The 24,175-nt window shown below is 41.7% G+C and overlaps 3 protein-coding genes and 1 long non-coding RNA gene across 21 annotated transcripts in view; 2 read left to right on the plus strand and 2 right to left on the minus strand.

The window, feature by feature from the left end:
- Positions 1-129: 129 nt before the first annotated feature.
- Positions 130-4,301, minus strand: LOC113574402 (speriolin-like protein). Its single transcript, XM_081722534.1, has 4 exons — positions 4,142-4,301; positions 3,228-3,452; positions 2,796-2,920; positions 130-2,150 (listed from the first exon to the last, which is right to left on the minus strand). The coding sequence occupies exons 1-4, from the start codon at positions 4,299-4,301 to the stop codon at positions 1,824-1,826; spliced, it is 837 nt and encodes a 278-aa protein (XP_081578660.1). The 3' UTR covers positions 130-1,823.
- Positions 4,302-4,620: 319 nt separating this feature from the next.
- grinab (glutamate receptor, ionotropic, N-methyl D-aspartate-associated protein 1b (glutamate binding)) lies at positions 4,621-7,595 on the minus strand. Of its 3 annotated transcripts, none has more exons than XM_027005259.3 (7): positions 7,423-7,595; positions 6,796-7,073; positions 6,590-6,705; positions 6,170-6,370; positions 5,695-5,823; positions 5,421-5,564; positions 4,621-5,316 (listed from the first exon to the last, which is right to left on the minus strand). In XM_027005259.3, the coding sequence occupies exons 2-7, from the start codon at positions 7,025-7,027 to the stop codon at positions 5,167-5,169; spliced, it is 972 nt and encodes a 323-aa protein (XP_026861060.2). In that variant the 5' UTR covers positions 7,028-7,073; positions 7,423-7,595; the 3' UTR covers positions 4,621-5,166. The 3 variants fall into 3 exon arrangements, with proteins under 3 accessions (XP_026861060.2, XP_026861062.2, XP_026861061.2); XM_027005261.3 differs by having other exon boundaries at positions 6,590-6,702; positions 7,423-7,594; XM_027005260.3 differs by lacking the exon at positions 7,423-7,595 and adding an exon at positions 7,237-7,410.
- Positions 7,596-7,738: 143 nt separating this feature from the next.
- LOC145643503 (uncharacterized) lies at positions 7,739-10,670 on the plus strand. 3 transcript variants are annotated; one of them, XR_014115952.1, is made up of 4 exons: positions 7,739-7,918; positions 8,602-9,008; positions 9,362-9,549; positions 9,773-10,670. It is a non-coding gene; the product is annotated as an uncharacterized LOC145643503 (long non-coding RNA). The 3 variants fall into 3 exon arrangements; XR_014115948.1 differs by having other exon boundaries at positions 7,741-7,918; positions 8,602-8,707; positions 8,842-9,008; positions 9,362-10,670; XR_014115945.1 differs by having other exon boundaries at positions 7,740-7,918; positions 9,362-10,670.
- Positions 10,671-16,827: 6,157 nt separating this feature from the next.
- phldb2b (pleckstrin homology-like domain, family B, member 2b) overlaps positions 16,828-24,175 on the plus strand; it is a 31,865-nt gene continuing 24,517 nt past the window's right edge. For 4 of the 14 annotated variants that reach the window (XM_081716787.1, XM_081716792.1, XM_081716797.1 and 1 more), the window contains exons 1-4: positions 16,839-17,150; positions 22,183-22,251; positions 22,381-22,504; positions 23,673-23,855. In XM_081716787.1, coding sequence (XP_081572913.1) covers positions 17,127-17,150; positions 22,183-22,251; positions 22,381-22,504; positions 23,673-23,855 — 400 coding nt within the window. In that variant the 5' untranslated portion in view covers positions 16,839-17,126. Of the gene's footprint in view, positions 17,151-22,182; positions 22,252-22,380; positions 22,505-22,917; positions 22,966-23,672; positions 23,856-24,175 lie in introns of those variants that run through there. The other 10 variants (XM_081716812.1, XM_081716813.1, XM_081716807.1 and 7 more) reach the window with 8 other exon arrangements.

Below are 24,175 nucleotides of genomic sequence, written 5' to 3' on the forward strand. Positions count from 1 at the left end.
CACATTCTCGGGGGAGGGAAGGAGGGGGGTCGAGGTGTGAAGGAAATAAATGGGCTAGTTTGTTTCAGAGGTTTTATAAGCTCATCGATAAATTACTTGATAAATTATTTTTGGTCAAGGTCTTTTTTTTTAATTTATCACATTCACATATTTTCAATAGAAAAAACAAAGACCAACCCCCATATCTGACATAAAAGTGTGAATACTAGTAATAAGTAATTAAGAAATAATACGCTAAGTGATACATAGCCAGACTGCCACAGAAGAGAAAAACAGGTGAAATGAGACTTTTAAATAAATAAATAAACAAACAACAACAATAATAATTACATTGTCATGCTGTCAGCTTACATGTTCTCGACAAAAGGTTTTTATTTTTTAATTTTATTTATTTATTTATTAAAGGCTGCCAAATAGTATAAAACCTTCTTGTAGAGCCTCTGACATTATATTTGATATGGCACATGACTTCCCTGATCCAGTGTATGTCAGCAGAACAGGATCTTCTTGGCCAGCAGAGAACAGAAAGCAGAAGGATAGCATGACAGGGCACGCCAGACAATGCAATGAGAGGCGAAGGCTCTACTGCCTTTCTAAATATCCTAGAAAAGGTCTCAAAGGTAATTTGCCAGACATGAACATCTCCGTACATGTTCAAACATGTGCAGCAGAGAGGCCGGGTCCTGCCTGCACTGATCACATGTGGGGTCCACGCTGGAGCTGATCTTACAAAGTCTAACTTCAGACCAACCCATACTGTGTTCAATTTTAAATTGTCTGACAGGAGCTCTGAGCAAAAGACCAAAGAGCCAGTTCCCTGACTTAGCAGCCAGAGCACCCATTTAACCTTCCTAAGAGACAGTCACCGACAAAAACAATGCTCTTATGTTAGCTGCCCAGTAATAATACAGGAAGTTCAGTGCCATCCCTCCCGTGGTATGAGTCAATTTGATAAATTCTACACATTTCTTTTAGTCTAAATCAACTCTTGTTATCTATATGACCATAAAAGCTATATGGTTTTATTAATGCATAATAAATAAAGGTGCTTCTCCTGAAAGATGACTTGTTAATGTTCCAATTAATCAAATTAGAGGTCAAATCAAGCCAAGAGGCTTTTTATTTTTGTCATATCGCCCGATTCCTTAGCACACTACAATAACCAGTAGGCTGTTCGTCACCTAACCCAGGTCTCAACCGATCAAGCACGTCGCGTCGGATCATCATCCCCCAAATATTGAATTCACCTGTGTGTCATTTAGAAACATGTATATAAGCTTGTCTGAAAGTTTCTCGCGATGGGGGAGTGTTGCTGCCAGTTGTTTCCCAGGTTACCCACGGTGTATCGTAGCAGTATCGAGTTACTGTTTCCCGTCTCTGATTTTTGCCTGCCCCCTTTTAGATTGTCTTTTTGGCTTTGATGCGGACTGTTTTTCCACTGTTTGAGCTATTCTGAACCTGGCCTATTTTGTTTCGACCTTCTTCCACTACGTGGAACTACAATAAAAGCCCTGTCTCTTATCCGCAAGCGTCTGATTTTTGCCTGGCCTGTTACAATTTTTATTTCGGCTATATAAAGGTATACAGCAAAGCTAAAGAACATTCCTTCAGGACCATGGTGTAACACTAAGTGTGGTTCCTGAGTATGTACTGTATTATTGATGAAAACAAAGGAGTCATAGACGTATTGCCTTATAATGTGTGTGTGTGTGTGTTAATATGAACAAAATTAAATAAAGAATAATTTTGTACACTATATATGATGGTTCATGCTTAGCACCACAAAAAGGCACGCAGTGTAGTTTTATTTCCCATGCTGACAGTTACCACTGGAAGAGCGGATTTCTGTCAGTCCTGGCCATGTAGCACAGGCAGCTAAACAGGAGCAGCAGATCCTTCAGGAGGCATGGAGGGACCGTCATAACCAACACCCGTCGCAGGACGTCCGGGCAGTTGTAGTTCAGCTCACAGGCCGGGTCTGGGCGTTGTTTCAGTATGCCATACGTGTTGATGATGAACTCTGCGAATGGCGGGTGAAGCGTCCTGCTGTAGCCCAGCGAACAGAGCTTGTCCGTTAGCTCTGTGTGACGCTTGGTCAGCTCCAACCTGTATGCCTCCTCCACTTGTCCGGTAATGGGATGTGTAGAGACCTGCCAAGGAGATCACAATGAGGTAGTGTTCATTCCAGAGCACTATAGAGAACTCATTTGTACACTATAGAGTCTCATTTATACAGCATTGTGTGGATTTCAGAGTCAAAGTGTGCATGTGTGGGAAATAGCATAATTAAGTTTTATAAAACTTGTACTCGTATCTGCTTGCCTTTTTCTTTTTATAAATCACAGTCTTCTTGACAATGTGAACGTGTGAGTGAGTCTCGTATCCTGCCCTCTTACTGCCCACAAATATCTATAAATGGTCAATGCAAATTACCTCATAACTACTTAAACTCTATCAAATAGTTTAAAGCAGTGGGTGGCCAACTCTGATTCTGGATATTTACCACACTGCAGTTTAGTTCAACTCATTAATTCAATTAATGATGGCATTTAGTAGCATCTGAACATTAGAGTCAAGTGTGTGGAAACAAAATTCTGCAGGTAAGTTGGAAAACCCTGGTTTAAAATTTCATGATTGACAGAAACAAATTAGTTTTTTCCTTTTAATTCCCTTTAGTACTCATTGTTGGAGCCATTCATTGTGGAGATAAGTACACCGAACCTGTCCCAACAGTTCACCTACTGCAGAAAGCTACAGCTTACGCTCATCTGCCATATTAGGTTGGCTACACCCACCTGCACTATCTTGTCTCCGATGTTGAGCACAGTGAAGCCATACAGTCTGGGCTGCTCCTGGAAGATGTAGGAGAGGATCCTACGGTCCAGCTGGAAGACGATCTCCCCGACCAGCCGCTCTGGATCTGTAGGTCAGATCAGGCAACAATTCAGTCTCAGGGGCAGTGTTGCTCACACGTAGCAGTGTAAGAAGCACGAAGTGCAGAAGAGTCCTCCTGTGCAAATCTGATTGCACGTGTAAATGCAAAACGACTGCTGTAAAATCACTTTTCATGGAATATGTCTGTTCTTGATAAAGTTGGTTCGAGTTCTGTTATATTTCCATTGTGCATTCTAAGTGTTAATTAAAAATTATATTGCATTCTGTTCATTGTATGGTGCCAGTCAGCAGAGGGCAGAAGAAAATTTGAAACAAACAGCAATTTCACCAACCTTTCACTTTTTGGTAGGAAAAAGAGCAGCTAGGTATCTCGTTGATGGGAACAGGAGGTCTGTTTGGTGAATCTTTGTCAGATGATAGATTGAGAGGAGACGATGTGCGATGGGGCCTTTTGAGAAGTCCGCTTCGGAATTGGCTTTCATCAACAGAGTCATACCAACGAATCCTCTCCTTCTTCCCTGGATTATAGTCAGTGTGCGTGTATGTGTACGCATAGGGTTAGGGCTAGGGCTAACTGATCAATAGGAAATTGTCCTTTCTTTAAAAACTGAACCTGACCATTTTCAAATGTTTTCATTTTACAGCATTTTAAATGAGGCCATATGTGTAGTGTAACATTTTAGCAAGGGGCACATAAGAAAAAAATACGTATTTAAATGGTTTTAAAAAGACGTGTGTAGATGTTTTTGCGTTCGCTCGTAAAAGCTGAGCTTGAAGCCATCTACACCGTCCTTCAATCCAGAAAGTCCTCTCGATCTCAGCAAACGTTTCTGTTTGCGCTAACAGCAGAAGCATGTTTGATTTTGAGAAGCGACGCTATATATTAAAATCCGAGATCAAAGTGAAATTCGATGAGGTGCTCTATACCACTAAGATTATTTAAGGGAAGTCAAAATCTAATGCATTGTACATCGCTTTTGACGATACACATTGTTACAAAGCAGATGTACTAATGTCTAAATCCTTAATATGCAAGCCTGAAGCAAAGCATTTGCAAGCGGACGCAGTTTGTATGGGAACGCAAGGTCACTGACTTTTTTTTTACCACGGCCCTTTAGGAGCTCATTAAAAAGAATTATATCGGTGAACTATTGCTGGGATCACGCCTCTTGGGATAAGTAATCGAGCTTTCAGTTTAGAAATGAAAACGTTCCCGAACCACTTGACTCGTCACGCTGTAGGCTACCTGCATTTTCCATGGCACTGCCATTGGCTGAAAAACTGTCCAATTTAGAACGAAGGTCCAAGTTCTCCTTCGCGATACACAGCATCATTTTCAAATCATCAACCTCTCGTCGTAGTATGTCGTTCTGAATCCGCAGCGACTCATTATTCTCCTTGTCCATTCTGGTGAACCAGAATCAACCGCCGGCCAGTGAAGGAGTAAAAGTGTTCACCTGAGTCGGTCGATTATCTATTTCAATAGCACGTTAACAGAAACGCAAACGCCTTTATGATATCACAAGGAAAGCGTCATGACTCACCATTTTAAGAAACACGTAAATTAAATATAATGTCAAACTTAAAAACAAACTCACAAATAGTTGATCAGGAAAAAAAAATGCTGTTTCATCTTTTATCGGACGGACTAGAAGATAGTTGTTATATATCACTTGAAACAGTAAAAAAAATCAAAGATTAACAAACGACAGCAATCCTCTCATCTTTCCCATCAAAAATCAAAACTATAATTAAATATTGATTGAAGAAGCAAAGTATACATTAAAATATCACAGCAGAATACTAAAATGCCACAAAGAAAGAATAATAAGAATCTACAGAAAAGCATTAACAGTCACAAACTAGGAAAAAGGAAAATTCTGCTTTAAGGCACACGCTGTGATTTTATGGTAAAGTGGTGGCTTAGTAATGTGACCTGATACACCATTATAGAGGAAGCTTAGACTGAGCCTGGATAGCTAGGGATAGTTTCAGAATAGTTACAGATTTTCATTTTTTGTATTTGTTGTTTCTTGTAAATTACTGGTTCATGAGAAGTATTTTGTAATGTGAGTTGAGATTTCTTGATGCACCTGAAAGCAACAGTCTTAAAGAACATTTCAATAAAATGTTCATAGTTATACACCTCTATACATAAAATATAGTTAAATCACAGACTGTGAACTTAAGAACAGAATTATTCTTTAGGAATCTTGTTTAAGGCTTGAACAAAATTGCATACATAACCACCCAGACACTGGAAGTGTACTCTTAGTTACGGCTTCGGCCAACAATTTGTAAGATGAACAGAAAGATGTTGATGATGTCCAGGTAGAGGTTTAGTGCGCCAAAGACATATTCTTCAGGATTCAGAGAGAGCTTCTTATTCCCCAGGAGCAGCTGGGTGTCCACAGCCAAAAACTGCAACACAATTAAAACTTAATTATTTATAGGTGGCATTCAACCATAAATCAAATCCCATAAGGAAGCCCAGCAGAGGGCATAGACAGGGAGGAAGATCTTACGCAGGTAAAGATCAGGGCGCCCAGCGAGGCATAGACGATCTGCAATATATTGTTGCGAATGAAGATGCAGAGGATGCCGAAGACGAATAATACGATCATGCAGACAAACAGCACCCCAACACAGGAAGTGAAGTCATACTTGCTCTGCAGGGTTTCAGAGGGTAAAAGGTACAATAGTGATTTGTTTATCTGTCTCATGACATTTTCTCTGAGAGCAGGTAACAGGGCATTTATAACGCAGTGAGGCAAAATAGAGTGACCCGAGAGCACAGACCTGCAGGGAGAAGACGACCACTGTGAAGCAAACCACAACGGTAATGCCAACAGCCATGATGACGGTGTAGGTATCATAGAAACTGGCTATCATCCCCGTCATGTAGGACATGCTCAGAGTCAGGATGGACTGAAACAAAGTCAGGCTATGTAAGGACTGTAAGATCTTAAATATTTAAATTTGAAATAATTACTTTACTTTTGTGTGATTCAACTCCATGGACCTTGTGTAAAACATGTGTTCACAACACATAACTCAGAATAATAATGAATAGTGACACATATTTCAAGTCATTTAACAAGCCTGAACTTATTATACAGCCAATTAAAGGTTAGAATATCTCAGATGTTCACACCCAGCTGACAGCAACTGTCACTGCCCTCTTGAAAGTAGGCCACTCTTTACAAACACACTGGCCAAAATGGCTAAATAAAAAGGCCAAACAAGTCACGACAGCATGCCCTGTGGGATTTACCAAGGCGACCATATTCCATGGATGTTTGCGGCGGAACTCTCCACAGCAGCTGATGCTGATAAGTGGGATGATGAAGATGAGGTAAGACACCCAGTAGGTCCAGCTGTTCTGCCTCACAAATGCTTTGATGTTTGTGTTGAAGGTGAAAAGAGCCACAAAGGAGAATGTAACTGTGAGCTGCACAGTCAGAACAAGAAAGACCTGTGTTGAAAAATGGAGAACAAAAAGAGATTGAAAAATTTTGTTTTGAAAAAATGGAATTAAATACTGAAAAGGTCTGCAGAGTGTCTATGAAAATATTAATAAGTATCTAGTCTGCTGCAAGATTAAGATGTACATATTGTTTTTCCAACACTGAGAGAACACTGCTTGGCTATTATACTGTGTGTTCATGTTTTTTAACCACCTGCTGGGAATTACCTTACGAACAAAAGCTCGTCTGACCGATTTGTCATCAAACCCTGAGAGAGTGATCTCCTGATTGTCATACACTGGCGGAGGATCATCACTTTGTTGAGGATGGTTTATTGGATCTGCTTTTACAAAACACACTAGTTAACTCGGTCAAGAGCCAGAAAATATGACACCTATATAAAGACTGATAAAGTCTTACATATAACATTTACCATTGGTTGGGTAAAGGACTGGCCCCGGCTGTGGGAAAGGCGCGTGTGGAAAAGGCGCGTGTGGAAAGCCGGGAGCAGCCTGGCAATACGCGGGAGGTCCAGGAACACCGGGCATTCCGGCATAGTTCGGAGGTGGAATGACAAATCCTGGGGGAGGTGGCTGGTCGAAGCCGTGGCCTTCTTGCGGGACATCTTCAACAAGCTTAACGTATCCACTTTTGTCCTGCGCCATGGTTGGGGCTATATTCGAGGTGCTAAAAATGAATAATGTAGCTAACCTAATGAAAATAAAGAGCACGTTAGGTCGCATTACAATGATTGGTTCTATGACTGATAAGTTTAAGTTTCACAAAGAGCCTAAGATCGAATTACCGTATAATGTTACACTGGCGAAATACAACCGCTAGCTAACTAGCTAAACCTAGTTAGCTAAAAAGTTACCTTTAACGTGACCTCGTAGTCTTTAACGTTATTGCTACTGTTCGCTTTGTATTAGCTGGCGTTATCTGTCCAGTTTCTTCGCCAGTGATCGGGAGTGATGGTTACGATTAACGACAGCCTACAGTGTTCATTTGAGCTCGCCATTTCCCCTACTATACCCGAACAAGGAGTTAAAACATTACTTACTACTTCTAACGCTTTAGCTGTTGTGCGCTGGGAGTTGGCAAATGTTGTCCTAACATAAAGTGAAACAACACTTTCAATTCTAACAGATGATGAGAATCGATTTCTTTCACTACCCACAACACTGGCACCGCGCGAAATTACGCCATTTCTTTTGGTGGGCAGCGCAATACAAGTCTCTGAAAACCGGGGTGTGGGCGTGGCAAGAGGCGGGGCGTGTGGAAAAGATGACGTAGGCAAGCAAATAAGTTACTCCTATTGGTCGGAAAATGCTGTCAGGAAGACAAAAAAGGTCGCCGGTGTCGTGCCGAATTTCGACTCAATGGTCTTAATCTTACATTCACTTTCAGTACGAAAGCTGCCAAAGACAGTCTTTATTACCTTTAATTAACACGTGGACCATAACCACACAGTATTTCAATGCAGTTATAATTTGTTTTGAAACAAATTAGATCATGCTAGATAATAAAGTCGAGGAGAGACCAGCTCTACTGGCTAAGTAGGAAAACTTCAAAAGACTTTGATTGTGAACTAACCCAAACACGGATGTGGCAACATAAACTAGGGGATAACATAAAAGAGGGATGAGTTTGATCACAGAAATGTATTTAAATATAATTAGCATATGTTGCATATGAGATGATAGGTGTGGCGAATTGCAACTTTTTGTTTGTTTATTATTTTTTATTTTTTATTTATTTATTTTTATTCTGATCTTCGATAAATTGTTATTTACCTATTGAGGTTCATGGCATGTATCGTATTCTGTAATCTGTAGATATTACATTTTCGTTTTGGAGGGCAACAACCTGAGCGATGAGCGATAGTAGAATATAAGACTAATAAACCGTCTTCCTCCGTCTTCCTCCGAGTGAGCAACACAGAGCTTGTTTATAGTATCAAACGTTGGCGCCGAAGTTAACCAAATAAATGAATAAATATGATGCATATAATTACTTTTATACACTTGCAGACGTGCAAGTTCTGCAACGTACTTATGTAACTAAATGTCACAGAACGAATGTCCAAAGTCCGCAGTACCGGAATCCGCAGTGTGCAGTTTAACATTGACCCGTTAGCTCTCTAAGATTGTCTGAGTTTAATCATTGCTGAAATATATCCCCCCCGTGGGTGGAACAGAACACAAGATTTATATAACAGGAACCATGTGCTTGCTTCCAGATGTCAAACGTGGCAGCAAGAGAGATGGTTGCCTTCCAGCAAGAGAGAACTTGAGGAGCATCAACAGGGCAGCGAATCCACAAGAGTGGAAAGGAAATACAAGAAAGTGTGTGTGGTCGTGTTCGAGGCTCACTCTCTCTTTGAAGTCATTACCGTGAGAGAGACTGGGTCCCTTATGCACAAAAATATTAATAAACCATTCAAATGTTATCGTTTGCCTGAAGTGTGATTGTTTTCCAGAGTTCCACCACACTTAAATATAAGTGCTTACACAGCTGATGAAAGACCTCTGTCTGGAGCATCCTGTTTCTCCGGAAGCCTTGTGTACGTCACTACAGTTCCGAATAACTTTGAATATAAAAATGGAACACATTCACCCCCTCAACCACCAGAAAACATGGAGGAAGGTCAGTATGTTGTTGTAGCTATATAACTAGCTAATTCCATTAGATGTTAGCTAACTAGCATATTGTTCTGCTATCTCCTGAGATACAGTCTGGAATAGTAGTCTGGAATAATAGAAACTAATATTGATTAATAGAAACATATATTGATTAGTGTTTGACTGGAAAAAGGAATACGGTCTGTACTACATTTCTTAAATGAGAATCATGATGTGTGAGGATTTTTGTTTAAAGTTTGCTGTTATTGAAACCATGTATATTATGTATGTGATGAATACTCAAGAGAATCATTTTGAATTGGTAGTAAATGTTATTTTATTAAACACAAGTTTTTTTTCATTCACAAAAATGGACAGATCAAGGTCTTGCAAGGCTATCATCAAGTATCTTTGGGTTATTTGTGCCTAATCTAAGGATATAATTTTTACACCTGCCTTGGGCCCTCTGTACACTTAGTGCTGCCTTGTGCCTTGTGGTCTTGAGTCCCCCCAAGGCCCCTGGACACTGTTCCCACTGGCCAAGTCAGCAATCCATCTGTCATAATGTAAGATACCTAAAAATAATTACACTCTTAGACTCTCTTTATACCAAATTTTATTTATTAATTTTAATTTTTTTATTTTATTTTAAATTGTATTATTACTTTATTCATTATTGTTGGGGTTTTTTTTGTTTTTTTTTTTACTTTATTACACAATTTTGTATGTAAATATTATGTGACAGAGTTCAGCTATCTCGGTTTGCAAGAAAGTGCTTGTACTTTTCAGAGGCCAGTAGGTTTTGACCACCACAGATTCAGTGTTGCCCAAAACTACCTACTTCAGCAAGAAGTGGTCTGGCATGAAAAATGACTGACATGTATTAGACATGTATTAGTGTTTGGGCAGAAATGAGGGTCTTTTTTACTCTGCACATGTAAGTATGAGTGTTTGCCCATCTTTGATAATACTGGAATGATTTTACATCCCATGTGAAAATTGTGTCTACTTTTAAAAGCCTATATACCATATAGTTATATGTAGTTATATAACTACAAGATAGATGCACTTGAATCTCCTGTTCTTTCTATGCAGCCTGCATACACTAGATTGTGCATATTTGAATTTACCTAATAGGTCTGAATGGCATATTTCATTTTATATTTTAACATATATCATATACCTAGACTTGTTTCCCTGGCTCTCTGTCTCTTGGGTTCTGATGTTCTGTCATGTCCTACCTGCTGAGGGCGGTCCAGTCATTTGGCCCAGTGAGTCATCACCATGGGCACAACAAAGGTCCAGTTTCTGGAGACCACACTGGGCAAGAGGCCCTAATATGGCAGCTTCCGCATGCTCCACACTACCCGACCATCGCCGGGCCATGTCCTGGTGGAGAACCAAGCTGTTGGGGTTAAAAGAGTGAAGTCTTTGTGCAGTGACTGCCACTGCTTCCTACAGAGCTCCACAAGAGGACAAATACAGACTCACACGGAAGACTAACTGAGTCTAGCTGATTTAAACTATTGCTTAGACTGAAAGCTTGAGAACGAAAGTCATAGCTTTCCAAAGAAGTTATATTAAGATGATAATGTGATAATGTATCATCATTACTTGCAACATGTGGTTACATAGAATTAAGGTATTTGAACATAATCTCCACAACTATTAAATATGATTAACGTCATGATGAGTGGTTGGTGTAAAGCTTTATATAAAGGGTTAGTATATTAACAGAGAGGGCCTTTTTGCACCTCTTTGATGTTTTTCTGCAATTTTGTGCAATTGATGTTTTGAGGCAGTTTTTTTTCCTTTGTTGCATGCGAAAGGTATAGCTCAAAAAGAGAAATAAAACAAAATTTCGAAGTGAAGTAGAAGTGAAAAAGTGAAGTGAAGACAGAGAAAATCAAAAGCTTGGTGCCAGCTAATGGAGTAGAAAGGGTATGTAGGGAAAGATAATGACAATCAACAACTCATTACCTAAAAATGGACCGGGTGCTACGTAAGACTTTCGTCAGGTATGGTTTAACTGTACCTCCAAGTAACAAGTAGAGGGCAGTGTGGCATTACATTTTGTTACTACGTAGAAGAACCTCTTACTCTGCCTTACGAGACCAACACAGACAGAACAAAAAGGAGGGTGGACAAAATGGACAAAGAGCAGCTAGACGGGTCTAGTTTCTCCTTTCTCCAGCTCCACCTCACTGTTGACTTGCTCACAGAATATGAGCAGTTCTGAATGGCACGCAGGCTGTCCCTTACCAGCCAGCCGTCTAGCAAGAAGAGCTTTAATTTTTGCCCGACCATGGAAGTTGGATTATTTATTATTCCAGGATAAACTCCTCTCAAGATTCCCATTTCCTGGTTTTTTTGTTGCGGCTGCAGGCGCATGGTAGAGGAGGCAGGAGGGACGGTCCAGTGCTCAGTGAGCATGCTTATACAAGCCATCCCAGACTGGTCTGGTCAAACCTCCTCACATGTGAACTTCTGGGAACGTGTCCTTACATGCTGGAATTAACACACATTCAAACACTCACCACCCTCTCAAAGAATGTACTATTTGGAAATATTTGGGATTAATTATTCTTTTTTGTCCCTTAAAAAAACTTCTGCCTTTTATATAGCAGTAATCTGAGATGAGGGCGAGGCATAGATCAGTGGGCGGAGTTGGGAGGGAGCTAGGTCTCTCTAACTAGTTAGTGTCTTTTCTTTCTCCAAAAATATTGGGTTAAACATTCTCTCTCTCTCTCTCTCTCTCTCTCTCTCTCTCTCTCTCTCTCTCTCTCTCTCTCTCTCTCTCTCTCTCTCTCTCTCTCTCTCTCTCTCTCTCTCTCTCTCTCTCTCTCTCTCTCTCTCTCTCTCTCTCTCTCTCTCTCTCTCTCTCTCTCTCTCTCTCTCGCGGTGTGTTCTATGCTGGGAAAGTTATGTACTTTTGGCCCAGGCCTGGAACAAGCAGAAAGCACAGTCATTCTGCATTAGCCCTTTTCCACTGGCAATCAGGTTGCTTTTATTTTGACTAATTTTGCAGCTGCAAAATACGGTGTCAGATACAACCCCGATTAATACTTTTGGGTCTACCTCATGTGAACCATGTTGTTGTGGTATGGTTATTCTATGTCTCATGGGACTTGTCATAATTAACAGTAACCGCAATAACCTTTTCCGGACAAGACCAAGGCAAAAGTCCTATATTGCTAAAATATATTGCTCTATTTTCTAGTTACGTATTGTAATCTCACTATGCTTTGCAGTTTATTTAAAGACAGTTGTAAACTCAAAATTCAACATGGCTAATTATTATATGGAGCAAAACAATTCATGTTTGTTAGAATATTGTGTTTCAGTAAAACACCGACGGAACACTCGCCTAGAACATCTCAAATTGGTCAGCATACTAAAACCACAAAAGAACCGATTTGCAATTTACCAGAGCGGATTTGTACATTGCCGCCTTCTGCTACATTAGTATTACAAAAAACAATTCTTGCAACAACGATAAACAAATGTTGCATTGTTCAACTGTCTGCCTCCGCCTAACCCCCTTTGTTACGTTCGTCATTCGCTATTCTTTTTCTCATCTGATGTCTGTGCGGTTCATTGGCACCGCCCACACTAGGAGCATGATCAAAGGGAAATCAGCTGGCCCACAAACGCCCATAGAACGAACAGGACGAATAAAGGCAGCGAGTCCTGGGACAATGAGGTACGGACGCGCAGGAAAGAGGAAAGAGATTTAATCAGCACAGCTGCCTTCTCTTAATCAGGCTGTACGGTTGTGTCTTGGTTCGGTTGCTGGCACCACAGCTTTGTTCCACCATCTCTGCTTTTTATTTCCACTCGTAACAATGACATGTGGTATTCCCATTTTAAAATGTAGCACTGTAAGTTCTGCATAACCGATCAGGGCTTCATTATGAATCTTTCCTGTAATTTTTATAGCAGTGAGAACATTGGTTTTAGTGCTTTCCTCACCAACATATGTACAGTGTATGGTACGATGGGGCTTGAATTCTAGTAGTGGCACTAAACTACCTATTATTGGTTTGACATAGGCACACCACTTGTAAGTGGTTGAGAGGTAAGCATAGTCCCAAGCCTTTCAGCTCTGTGACCTCCACTCTATAGTTCTGAAAGTGCAGTTGTAAAAAGTCATGCTTTGCTCCTCTTTGGGTGACACAGTGAGAAAGTTGACTCTCCCTTCTTCTCCTGTTTCCTTCGTCCCACTCATTCTTGCTCCTCGCACTCCCTGTTCTTTTTGTCTCCCTCATTTTCTGCTCTGCGTGTAACTAGCAGGACCCAGATCGTAAAATAATTTTAAGTGTTGTTGACATTGTTTCATGCAGTCGGTGAGGCAATAACTTATATAAAGGGACACTAATTGCACCGTAATTACACACATACGACTCCAGGCCTGCGGGTTTTGAACTGGTGCAGATGCAGCCAGATGAGAACTTTCTCTTTTGTTTGTTTTCGGAGCGCTCGCGCGCGGTCTCGCGCGCCCTCCGACTATTGCACTCGCTCTTTATTTGAGGATCCTGCAGCGCTCTCCTGGTCTCCAGGGAGAAGCTCGGCTTAATGGGCTGCCCACACTTGCTCCAGTGAGCAGGGCCCATCGCATCGCCTGTTTGAGCGCACTAAAGGCTAATGGTGTATGATGATTATTTGTGTCCGTCTCGTGAACGAATTGTTTGTTTGAACCAGTTATTTTTAAATGAACCGCTCTAGCAGCTTTCCCCCCGTTCAGTCGAACGTTTTGCGTTTAGCCATAACTTATGTAAGAATTCGACAACATGTAACAAGTTTACCTAAAATCGTAAGTTTCTGTTCACAGATCGCGGTTCATCTGTGTGTTGCCAGTGGCTCCGCACTTTGTGCTATGATGTGGGAACTGCAAAGGGCTGATATATACAGGTTGAACCAGTAACTGGCAACCAACTCATCCTCGAATTAAATGTAAGCTAATCATCGAACTCACCGAGTCCGACTGGTTCGAGCAACCTGGTTTCTGTCACTCTCGACTCTAAAACACAAACTAACACATCCGATCCTAAAGCACTGCTATAGGGGAGTTTGATGTGCGAGGCAGGAACCCATGACAAGCATAAATGTATGCAATCATATTTCTCACTTTTGTAATGAGATCTGGGGGGGGGGGGGGGGGGGTCTAAATTCATAGACTGCAGTAGGAAAGCTCACTGCACTGATCAAGACACAGTGAAAATGCTACGTAACTACTTTTAGTAGGCTTGGTGTCATGACTGGCTACCCGTCTAGCGTCCCTGTCTCCATGGTTACCTTGTATCGTGTCTTTGTTTTACTTGACTTCTTTGCTGTAGTTCTGTTCCTTAGTTTTGTTTTCTCCTCCCCTCATGAGTTGCAGCTGTGTCTAGTTAAGTCTTATTAGTACATGTATTTAAACCCTGTCTTGTTGCCTGTGTTTGCTGTTTATTGTAATCCAGTTTGTGTTAATCCTAGCCTTTGTTCATGCCCAGTCCTTGTGTTTTCGCTGCCTGTTTGTTATCTCTATGCTTAGTTATTTGTTCTTATTGTTGCTTCCCCTTTGTCATTGTTTTTTGTTTTGTTTAGTTTAATCATGTATTCCCATGCTTTACCTCGTGATTCAAACGATTAAGACTCTGAATTTTCCCATAATAAATCTCGCTCTTCTCTGAACATGTTCGCCTCCTAACCTTTTATCATTACACTAGGCTATCAGGCGTTGCTTACTTTTGATAGAGTTGGTTTTGAAACATGATTAAATATCCCTTAGAAAATTATAAGTTCAAACTGTGAACCCATTATGTACCTACACGTACTAATACTGTATATCAGCAAAGTATACTGTATCAAAGTACCTGTCCATCGTGAAAATGAATCACTCTATTCTAACTGATTCTTTGCAACAGACAGTAAAGAATCAGTTTGGGAAATTTAATTGAACTTCTATCCCTAGTGAAAATGGCCGCAAACAATTCAAGAAATGCTGAACAAACTGAGTAAATAGGAGTCCTTATCAGTGCTGTTTGTCTTTAAAAAATCGGCTATCCTATTTTGGGAGCAAACCGTATGAGTTTAATTCAGTAATATTGTTTGAGATATTATTCACGTTCACGGATATTATTACTCATAATCATATTCAATTAACAATAAACTATATTACTGTGGCTTTAAAAGTATTTGATGTAGTTATTTTAATTTGCATTCACAACATTTTTTAATTTATTTATGATGGTTAGCATTTTGCTTGTTGATTTATTCTATTTTGCTCCTGGATTTTATTCTTTTGTGTAAAACCTTTGGGACAAAATGAACTCCACTTATTTCTTTGGAGTTGTTCACTGCAGATGCAAATCTTTTTAACCTTTAACATTCCTACAGTTTTTCTCTTACTGCATGTATGAGCTCATTGCCATAGCAAGATAGATACATCTTAGGTTCTGACTACTGTCTTTTTAACTAAACCTCTGGTCAATTCAAATGTTTACATCTCTCTCCAAGGAGCTGACCACAAGCCAGCTCCTAAACATGGAATACATGGCGAATTAATTGTCATTTGTGTGAATTTAGTCAAGGACTTTACTTAATGTCAGCGTAACCAGGGTGGCCAGACATCCAGCTTTAAGATGGACAGACCAGTTTTTCAGCTTCCTGTCCTTGGCCCAGCAGAACACCTGGATGGACATCAATTTGTCATCCTTTTGGAGTAAACTGGTAGTTGCTTTCCACTGGTCAATATTGATTTAGTGTGTCATTGGGTCATATACATGTCAAAGTGAATATCTTATATTTCACTGGTATAACAAATCACCCCATGCTTGGTTTTGAAACATTAATAAATATCCCTTAGAATGTTTAATACTTCTAAAAGGTAGTCAGTTAGGATCACAATGTTGCGAATATATCAAAAAGAACAACAACTTTTCACTGTTCAGCACATCATTTCCTTTAGAAGAGATGAATTACATGCCTTATTTACTCTGCCACACTTAAATACTGCAAGTAGGTGAATAAAAAACTAATTTATATTTCAGATTTCTAAATCTAAGGGGTCAGCTAGATACATAGTTTATGCTGTTAATTTTGTGTGGTAGTGTCATGTCCCTGTGTCCTCCTTTTTGGGGTGTTATATTCTCCTTTTAGGAGTTAAAGTGGCCACTCTATAATTCTTGTTTTACCACAGTTTGCTATTTTCAGTCAGAAATCACAGAGCTTAAGTTTGTCAGTGTACTTCTTTCATTTGCATTATGAAATGAATTCCAAAAAACCTGATTTTATTACTTCATCATATTAAAATGAGCATCATTAGGCTAATTTACAGTTTAATTTATTTGAATATTCAAATTGCTCACAAGGATCAGAAAAAAACTGGCATGCGCTTGCGCATCCTGCTTACAGGGAGAATTCTCACTACAGCCAAGTGAGAGCCATCGACAATCTCACTGCTGCTGATCTAGTGGCAAGTTTCGCACAGTCGAAGTAAAAGCCGAAACTGTTATGACCTCAGGAAATATGCTTGGTTCTACTAAACAAACAAATCATTAAAACAACGAACCGAATCGGAGAACGAGCAGAATGACAGTCGTAGGGCCTTAAAATTTGGGACATAGTTTGGAAGAAGATCGAAATCCACATGTGATCTTGCTTTGATTTTTTAATGACAGTTAAGCTATTAAGTAACCAAGGTTTAAATATGAGCCGGCTCTTCATTACCAGACGAGCAGAGTCATATAGCCTATATCAGTCCACTTTAAAAACATTTCCTGTTAACACCTGCTTATTACCCTGATTATTAGTCAACACTGATCGAACCTAGGATGCCACACCACCCTACAGTGCGCAGGCGGAAACTATGTCCAGGGTCCCTTTCCAGCTGTTGCGCATTCCAAAGCGCTAAGTCGCCGCTGGCGGAGTAGGACAAGAAAGCGCTTTTGGTCTCGGAAGCGAGACGCTTTTGGTCTTTGGTCGCCACAAGCGCTGGTTAATTTACGTTCCTTCTCCCTTTATTATTTGAAACGTGGCTTATTCTTATAAACGTAGCCAAGATATAGTAAATTCCTTTTCTCGATAGTGTCTCTTGGATTTTTTCTCGTAAAGGGATCGTTGCACACCTGAGTAGGCTAACTGTTTGACAGGATCATCCACAATGGCAAGCATCGGTTCGGTGGGGGTGAGACTTTTCTTCTATTCAAAAGCAAATGAAAATAGGCTTGAATGGTATGAATGACGTTTTAGTGTAAAACACTAATGTAAATTGCTTACAGATACAGTTGGTAAGCAAGGACACATCGCATTGTGTGCTGGCTGTTAACTATAAAGACCACATTTTATTAGAATACTCATCATTCGGTTGGGTAGTATTTAACATTGTATGGGATAAATGATGGCTATACTATTTTTTCAGTACTGTCGGTCGTGTTGCATACCAGTAGTTGTTGGATGTAATGTGGGAGAAGTCGATAGCGAGGGGCGAACACGTGCAAAATACCAGCGCCTTGGACTTAAGAACGAGCAGAATCCAAAACAGTGGAAGCCATGGTGAAAACAATAAACAGGACAACGTAAATAAATGACTACAAACCTACAAGAAAACAATAAATCATAAAATTCAGTCAGTCAAACAGGGTAAAGGGCAAGGAAGGGGACTACAAAGAACTGAGTTACTGAACTAGGTAAAATATGACCAAGACCAAATTACAGGAAACATGAGGACAAAAACACTTGTATAACTAAGGGGAGATAAACCTAAAGGGAGCAAATTGACGATGAAAAAGTCTAGACTACGATGGGTGATTATAGATCAGGAAAGAAACTTAGGAGAGTACACAGAGATAACGTACAGCGGACAGGACAACAGAATCAACTTAACGAACATGAACTGGGAAGGGAATGCCGACAAAGAAGGCAACTTAAACTAGAATACCAAGAGAACACCAACAGGAGAACGAATACAGCGTAACTATAAGCAAGGCAGATTCAGAACAGCAAAGACACATAGCAACGGAATTGGAAATGACCAACAAACCTAAGACGCAGTGACACGGCTTAAATATACAAAGCTAACAAAACTATAAACAAGGGGCAGGTGAAAGTAATGATGGGCGTTGAAAACAAACGAAGGGGTGGAGAAAACGAAACTAAGGACTGGAACCGCCGGAAGGGCTCATGAAGGCAGGGAAACAGGAGAAGTTCCGGTCCGCGAACATGACATCGGACCAGTCCTTGGCGCCAGCTTTGGCACGATCCAGGATTGTGCTGGTTGATTTCGTCACGTGAGCTCCATCATGCTGTACGGCACCATTCAGCTGTGCAGCACAGATGGACAGACAGCTTACCCACTTTTGGAAAACACCTACTATAGAGGTTAGCCACAGGAGATACGTGGTGCACATATAAAGCTACATCTTTGTTGTTTAGATGGTTGTTTTGGGGTCCCAATAGCTGCAATGAAAATATCATATTTTAAGTGATTATGACCTCTTCAGCTTTTTTTCAGCTCTCGGAGAGTTAGCACTGCATATCATAAATCCCAGTCATTCCCAGTCCCAAGAAGAGAAATGATTCTGACGCTGGAAGAATGTGTAATTCTTTGTGTGCTTTGCAATGTCTATTCTATAAGACAAAAACACTCGTCAAAATATGGTCAAAAATAATCACATTACCACAAGACTACAAAGCAGATATAGCTATGTCTGTTATGTTGTTGTCGCAATGGAATAAAACAGCAGACAAATGCATCTCTGGGTGTAAGGCCAGTAAGGCCAGTTATACGTTCCCTAGCACCACAAGTGGAACTGTGGCTTTTCTGTCAAGAGGCTTTTAAAAGGTATACTACAGTAAAGCAATATGCTGAACACGTGAAAAAGAAAGCAAGGGGCCCCTGGCTTAGTACAGTGAGTCCTGAGAACAGCACGCAGTTACAATAACATCCTAAAATGATTCTACACCTGAAATGTTTTAAATATGACAGCAATGTCATATGCATATACATATGAAGTCATAACCAAAGTATTATGTAGGCCTTTTTGGACCAATTTTAAATTTCCTAATGGCTCTTAAATGATTGGGCTGTTACTATTTGAACCACACACAACTGTAACAACACTCATTTGTTTACATTGGAATTAGGGGTTAACAGTTTAAATGACATAGCTCAATTTCATGTGACAATTTTGGTATTCAAAACATTTCATTTTAAAGTCTCAATATCAGTCCCTGACTGCTCAGTTTAAGTTTTTAAGCATCAAATTGAGATTTATTAGCGTTGAGTTACTATTTCCAGTGCATAATTCATTTGCTTGGCAAAATCTCCAGCACCCTACAGAGTTAAGCACAGACAGCATTTTGCTGGTCTCTGTTCTGATGTTTCATAATTCTTGTCTGTGGCCCAAGTTAGCAAAGAGTGGCTTTGCAGGAGACAGACTCAGAACAGAAGGAGGTCTGTCTGTCTAAAGGTCCTTGCATCACAGAGGGAGAGAGAGCATCTATGGGAAGCCAAGGGCTGAAATGCGAGGCATGCTGAAGGGAAGCCCATAATGAGGTGTGGGTCATGCACAATGGGAGCACTGTCACATGTGATGGGCTATCTTATGTTTGGGACACAGCATAATGTTTCTGCAGGGAAGCTGCCATTTGACGATTGGAAAGAGCAAGTCTTGAAATGAAATGATCATCAGAACAGTAAAACAGCCAAACACTCTTTTCAATATAGACCAGCAGAAAGAGTACATTCCTCTCCTTCATCTTTAATTCATACTTTGTGAGGAAAGCCAAAACTAAGGTTGGTGTCTGCTGAATTAGTTTGAAATGACCTAGACAGCGGCCATGTTTCAATCCTGTGTTTGTGTTAGATGGCATGAGGGGGAGGAATAAAAACACAGGTTGACAGACAGTTTCCCCTTTTAAATCCCCTGCCCATTCAGCCCACTGGCCTTGGAATCCTGTGCAGGCTCCTGCCACCCTGCTCAAAACTCTCTCTGCCTTTATGGTGTCTAATCAAGAGCACACAATCTTCACGTACATCCTTTGATCACTTAATTTGCAGTCCAGCTGAACTGAAAGCTTCCTCCGACACTCCCTCCCTGGTCAAAACAGAACATGGACTCAAACAGCTCCTAGCACCAGCCTTGCTTCCTCTTCTGTCTCTCTGTCCAATATCTCACATCTTAATCTTTTTCCAGCAAAAGTGTCACTGTGCTCGGATCTTTCCATTCCTCTCATCAGTCCTCAGAATAAATGAATGTTTTTGGAACCAAGGGATCCTCCCTCATTTTCTATCCCTACTAGCAATGCCATCACCAGAGGTTGTTTTTCTTCACCGATGTGGCTGCAAACGTGCCTGCTCCCTCTGGCTTTTCACCTGCACAAACTCTTGATGGAGAGCGCTTAAAGTCACTGGCAGTGTCACTATGAAGAAGACACGCCAACATGTGCAAATCGGTATTTGGACTCCAATCTTGCCCCCATCTGGCCACGGAGCTCCACCCCCTCAGGGGGTTGATAGGATTAAGCAGTGGTGTTGAGGAATGTCTGGAGGCAGTATGTGTATCCTAGGGAGACATACCTGAGTGACTCTCAGAGGCAAAATACCAGCTCAGACCTGTCGGAACACCCCAGTCTGTCTAGGGGGAGGGCATTTATGCTAGGTGGGCAAGACAAAGAGAACCCTAAGAGGGTCAGAAAGAGGTCAGCAAACATGAACTTCTAGAGCCAACGACCTTCCTTTGAAACTAGTTACTACCATAAAAAAAATGTGAAATGCTGAATCATTTGCAAATGGGTCCTGTATGTCTTCTCTGGTCATTTTCTTTCATCATGTGAAAAGGATTACAGCAGTACAGTTTTAAGAGGTGAAATATATGCACATTTGTTTGGTGTGACAGAGGGAAGTAGGTTAGCGCAATAAGCAATGCAGCCTAAAGGCGCTGATGTCCGGCATGCGAGTGGAGACCAGAGTGTTTGAAAAGCCGTGACCTCATAGAGGAAGTGGGCGCTCAATCTGAGGAAACGGGAGCATGGCGAGCCGGCTGTGAGGCGGCCTTCCTCCCGAGTTCGAGGGGCAGGCGGAGTTCCATCTCTGAGCAGTGCTGTGGGTAGGGGCAAGAAAAGGAGGAGGAAGAGAAGGAGAACATGCTCCTGCTAGCCCCCTTCAGTGCCACACTCGGCCTTGTAGCAGGCTCCATCTGGGGCCAACGCTGGATTGGCAGTAGCCTCTGGAAGGCTGCTCTCTGGCAAACGATCTGAGAAGAGTGAGAGTCCTGCAGCCAGCCCAACTCTCACACAAACACACATGCACTGAATTGGCTTCTTGCAGAGAGTGGTGGGTTTGTTGATGGCTCTCTCTACCCTGTTCCAGCTGCACTGCCTTTTCCCAGTCTTTGCATATTTCATGCTAGCACGTGCTATAGAAGATTTATTTATATACCCTGTATACCGCATAGCCATTTAAACCACTTTATTATAGTCTACCACTTGTGTGCATTTATGAATGTATATAATTTACTATATGTTTATGTAAAACCCTTTAGGTCTAAACCCCTAAACCCAGCTGTGCCCCACCTCTGTTGTTCTAACTGCCTCGCACTGCCCCTACCCCAGCTGTGGAACATTGGGGTGTGTGTGGGCAAGAGCAATTTTTGTGTGACTCCATCTCCATAGTAACCGACAGCTCCAGGGTGGTTGGACCAAAGCAGGGTCCATTCTCCATTCTCACTGACCCTCCGCTGCCACCACGTGCCAAACACTCCCAATGACTCGTGGGAAATTGCAGGCCCGGAACATTCCTGCCGGTTCCTCCCACCCTCTGCTTCACTGCCATGTACTCCCCCCTCATACCTTTAAAATGTTTATCTCACTCACACATTCTACTGTATATTATGGTGTGTTTGAGAGTGACTGCTTTAGTGTGGATAAGAAGACTGTTGAGAGCCTCAGCGTGGAACTACCTTCGTCAACTCAATGCCTTTAAACATATTCATCAATCTCTTATCCAGTTCCACACTGCATGGGTCATGCGCACAGCTCTGTTATGTCAGCAAGATGATCTACAGTTCCAGTTTGTACTATCTCCCCCCATTTGTTGGCAGCAGGCCTTTCCAGGGATGGGGTGCATCTGGGTGGCAGGCTGGTTCTAGTAAACGAGTGTGTGATGGGCTGTCTGTGCAGCTTAAAATTTGTATTTTTCTCTCCTCTTTGCTCTGCAGGACACTGAGACAGACCGTACAGACAACATATTGCAGCCAGAGTCTGACCAGAACCTCGAGCCTTCCAAGGTAAGTGAAGGTCCAGTGGTGATTCTGCTCTCACTAGGATAGACCTTGTCATACAGCCATTGGCACTGTTCAGAGCTCACAGGTGGCAATTATGCTGTTGAGAGTCTCACGCTTACATGTCGTGTACAGAGCCCTCCCTTGGATATGATCGACACGGGGAAAGGCCTGAAGGTACAGACACCCACTCCTCACCTGGTCAGTCTTGGGAGTGGTAGGCTCAGTGTGGCTATCACTGTACTACCTCTAAAGGAGGGTAAGTGTCTCTTTCACATGCACGCCATTTGCCCAGGCTCACACAATTAAAGCTTGCATGAACGGCATCTGTTGGTTGCAGAGATATCATTGAGGAGGTCTGGGTTTGCTGCTCTGTCTGCAAGATTGGAGCGGCGTGGTGGGACAGAGGATGCATGCGACTGCCATTCTTAGTGCAGACCAAGGGCATATGGGTTACTGAGGATGAACACAGTGCTAAGGTTATCAAAGAGGAAGGGGGGGGGGGGTGTTTTCCTACAACAAGGGTGGAGTGCATTTCCCTCTGTCTTAAAGACAAGGAGGGTTCACCTGGATTGAAATTTCACGTGGTTTCCCAGATCTGGTCCTGGTGATACCACCTTCACACGCCAGGCACACATGCTTTCTCCTTGCCCACCTCTCTTATCATTACAGCCATGGGCGACACAGGAATGCAGTCAGGACACGGAAAGAGGAAATGAGGTATGCAGCCTATCAGACTAGAGACAGGACAAGGAGGCGACCTTGCTTCCTCCCTGTGGGGGGCAGTTAAAATAAAACCAATGTGTCATGTTTTAACCTGTAGCTTACTGGAAGAGTATTACATTACTGATTACAGCCCATGTCGGCCAAAGAGATATGTGTCGTAGTTGCTGCACAGCTGACCTGGGACCTGCGTGAAGCATGCTGAAGGGAGTTTGAGGCATTGGAGAACCTGTGTGGGTGAAACAGTAATAGCCAGCCTAGAGTGGAAAAACTGGGTAGCTCTCCACGCATAGCGCCATTACCACTTCAGACCGTTTCCTCCAAAGGCGGCCACCTGTCCTGCTGCCAGCAAGCGCGTTTGTCTGAGGGCAAGCGTGTTTTCTGAGCTGATATTAAACTGTTGAAGACACTGTTTTAGCTGGTGGGAAATTCTATGTAAAGTCCATTTCAAATGCGATTAAAAACCCCTGAGGCAGCTAGTAGAGTGAAAAGGGCAGCCCCTGGTCATGCTCTTACACGAGTTCATTTTCATCATAAACCAGCCCAATTTCTTCAGATCATATAGACAAGCTGATTTAAAGGAAATTTGTTTATAGTTTACTTTTGTTACAAAGGGAGTTTTGGTGTATAATCCTGCAAAAAAACTCAGTACTCAGTTGTACACCCAGGTAATAAAGTGGGGTTTTTTTGTGTGTGTGTTATAGGAATCACACGCATTGGCCGTGATGATGCTCCTGTACCACAGGATATCACGATTGAAGGCCCCGGCATTGAGGCAGAGCACTGTGTTATCGAGAACCGAGGGGGAGTCATCACTCTCAACCCATGTGGACATCTCTGTTCACTTGATGGAGCCCCTGTTACCAAACCGACCCAGCTGACACAAGGTAGCCTATTGACTAACACGCTGGCCATTGTTTATATCTATTGGTATTGTTTAGAAACTGTCCCCAACAGTTTGTTCACGTAATTCAGCTAGAGATCGATGTCAAACCACATTTAAAAGTTGCTGTTACCCCCTGCTGGCTAAAATGTACAGTGCAGTTGTCCTTTGCCACAGATTATGACAACCAATCATACAACCTGCTTTCGTTAGCTTGTTTGAAAATAACAGAGTTCTGCCTATATCACAGTTTATGACATCATGCCTTTCAAAAATGTGTGTGAAATGGGTGAAAGTTTATGACCCAGCACTGAAGTGTGTTGT

Source organism: Electrophorus electricus, chromosome 1 (genome assembly GCF_041902795.1).
Source record: "Electrophorus electricus isolate QZ-2024a chromosome 1, ASM4190279v1, whole genome shotgun sequence".
Taxonomy (NCBI): Eukaryota; Metazoa; Chordata; class Actinopteri; order Gymnotiformes; family Gymnotidae; genus Electrophorus; species Electrophorus electricus.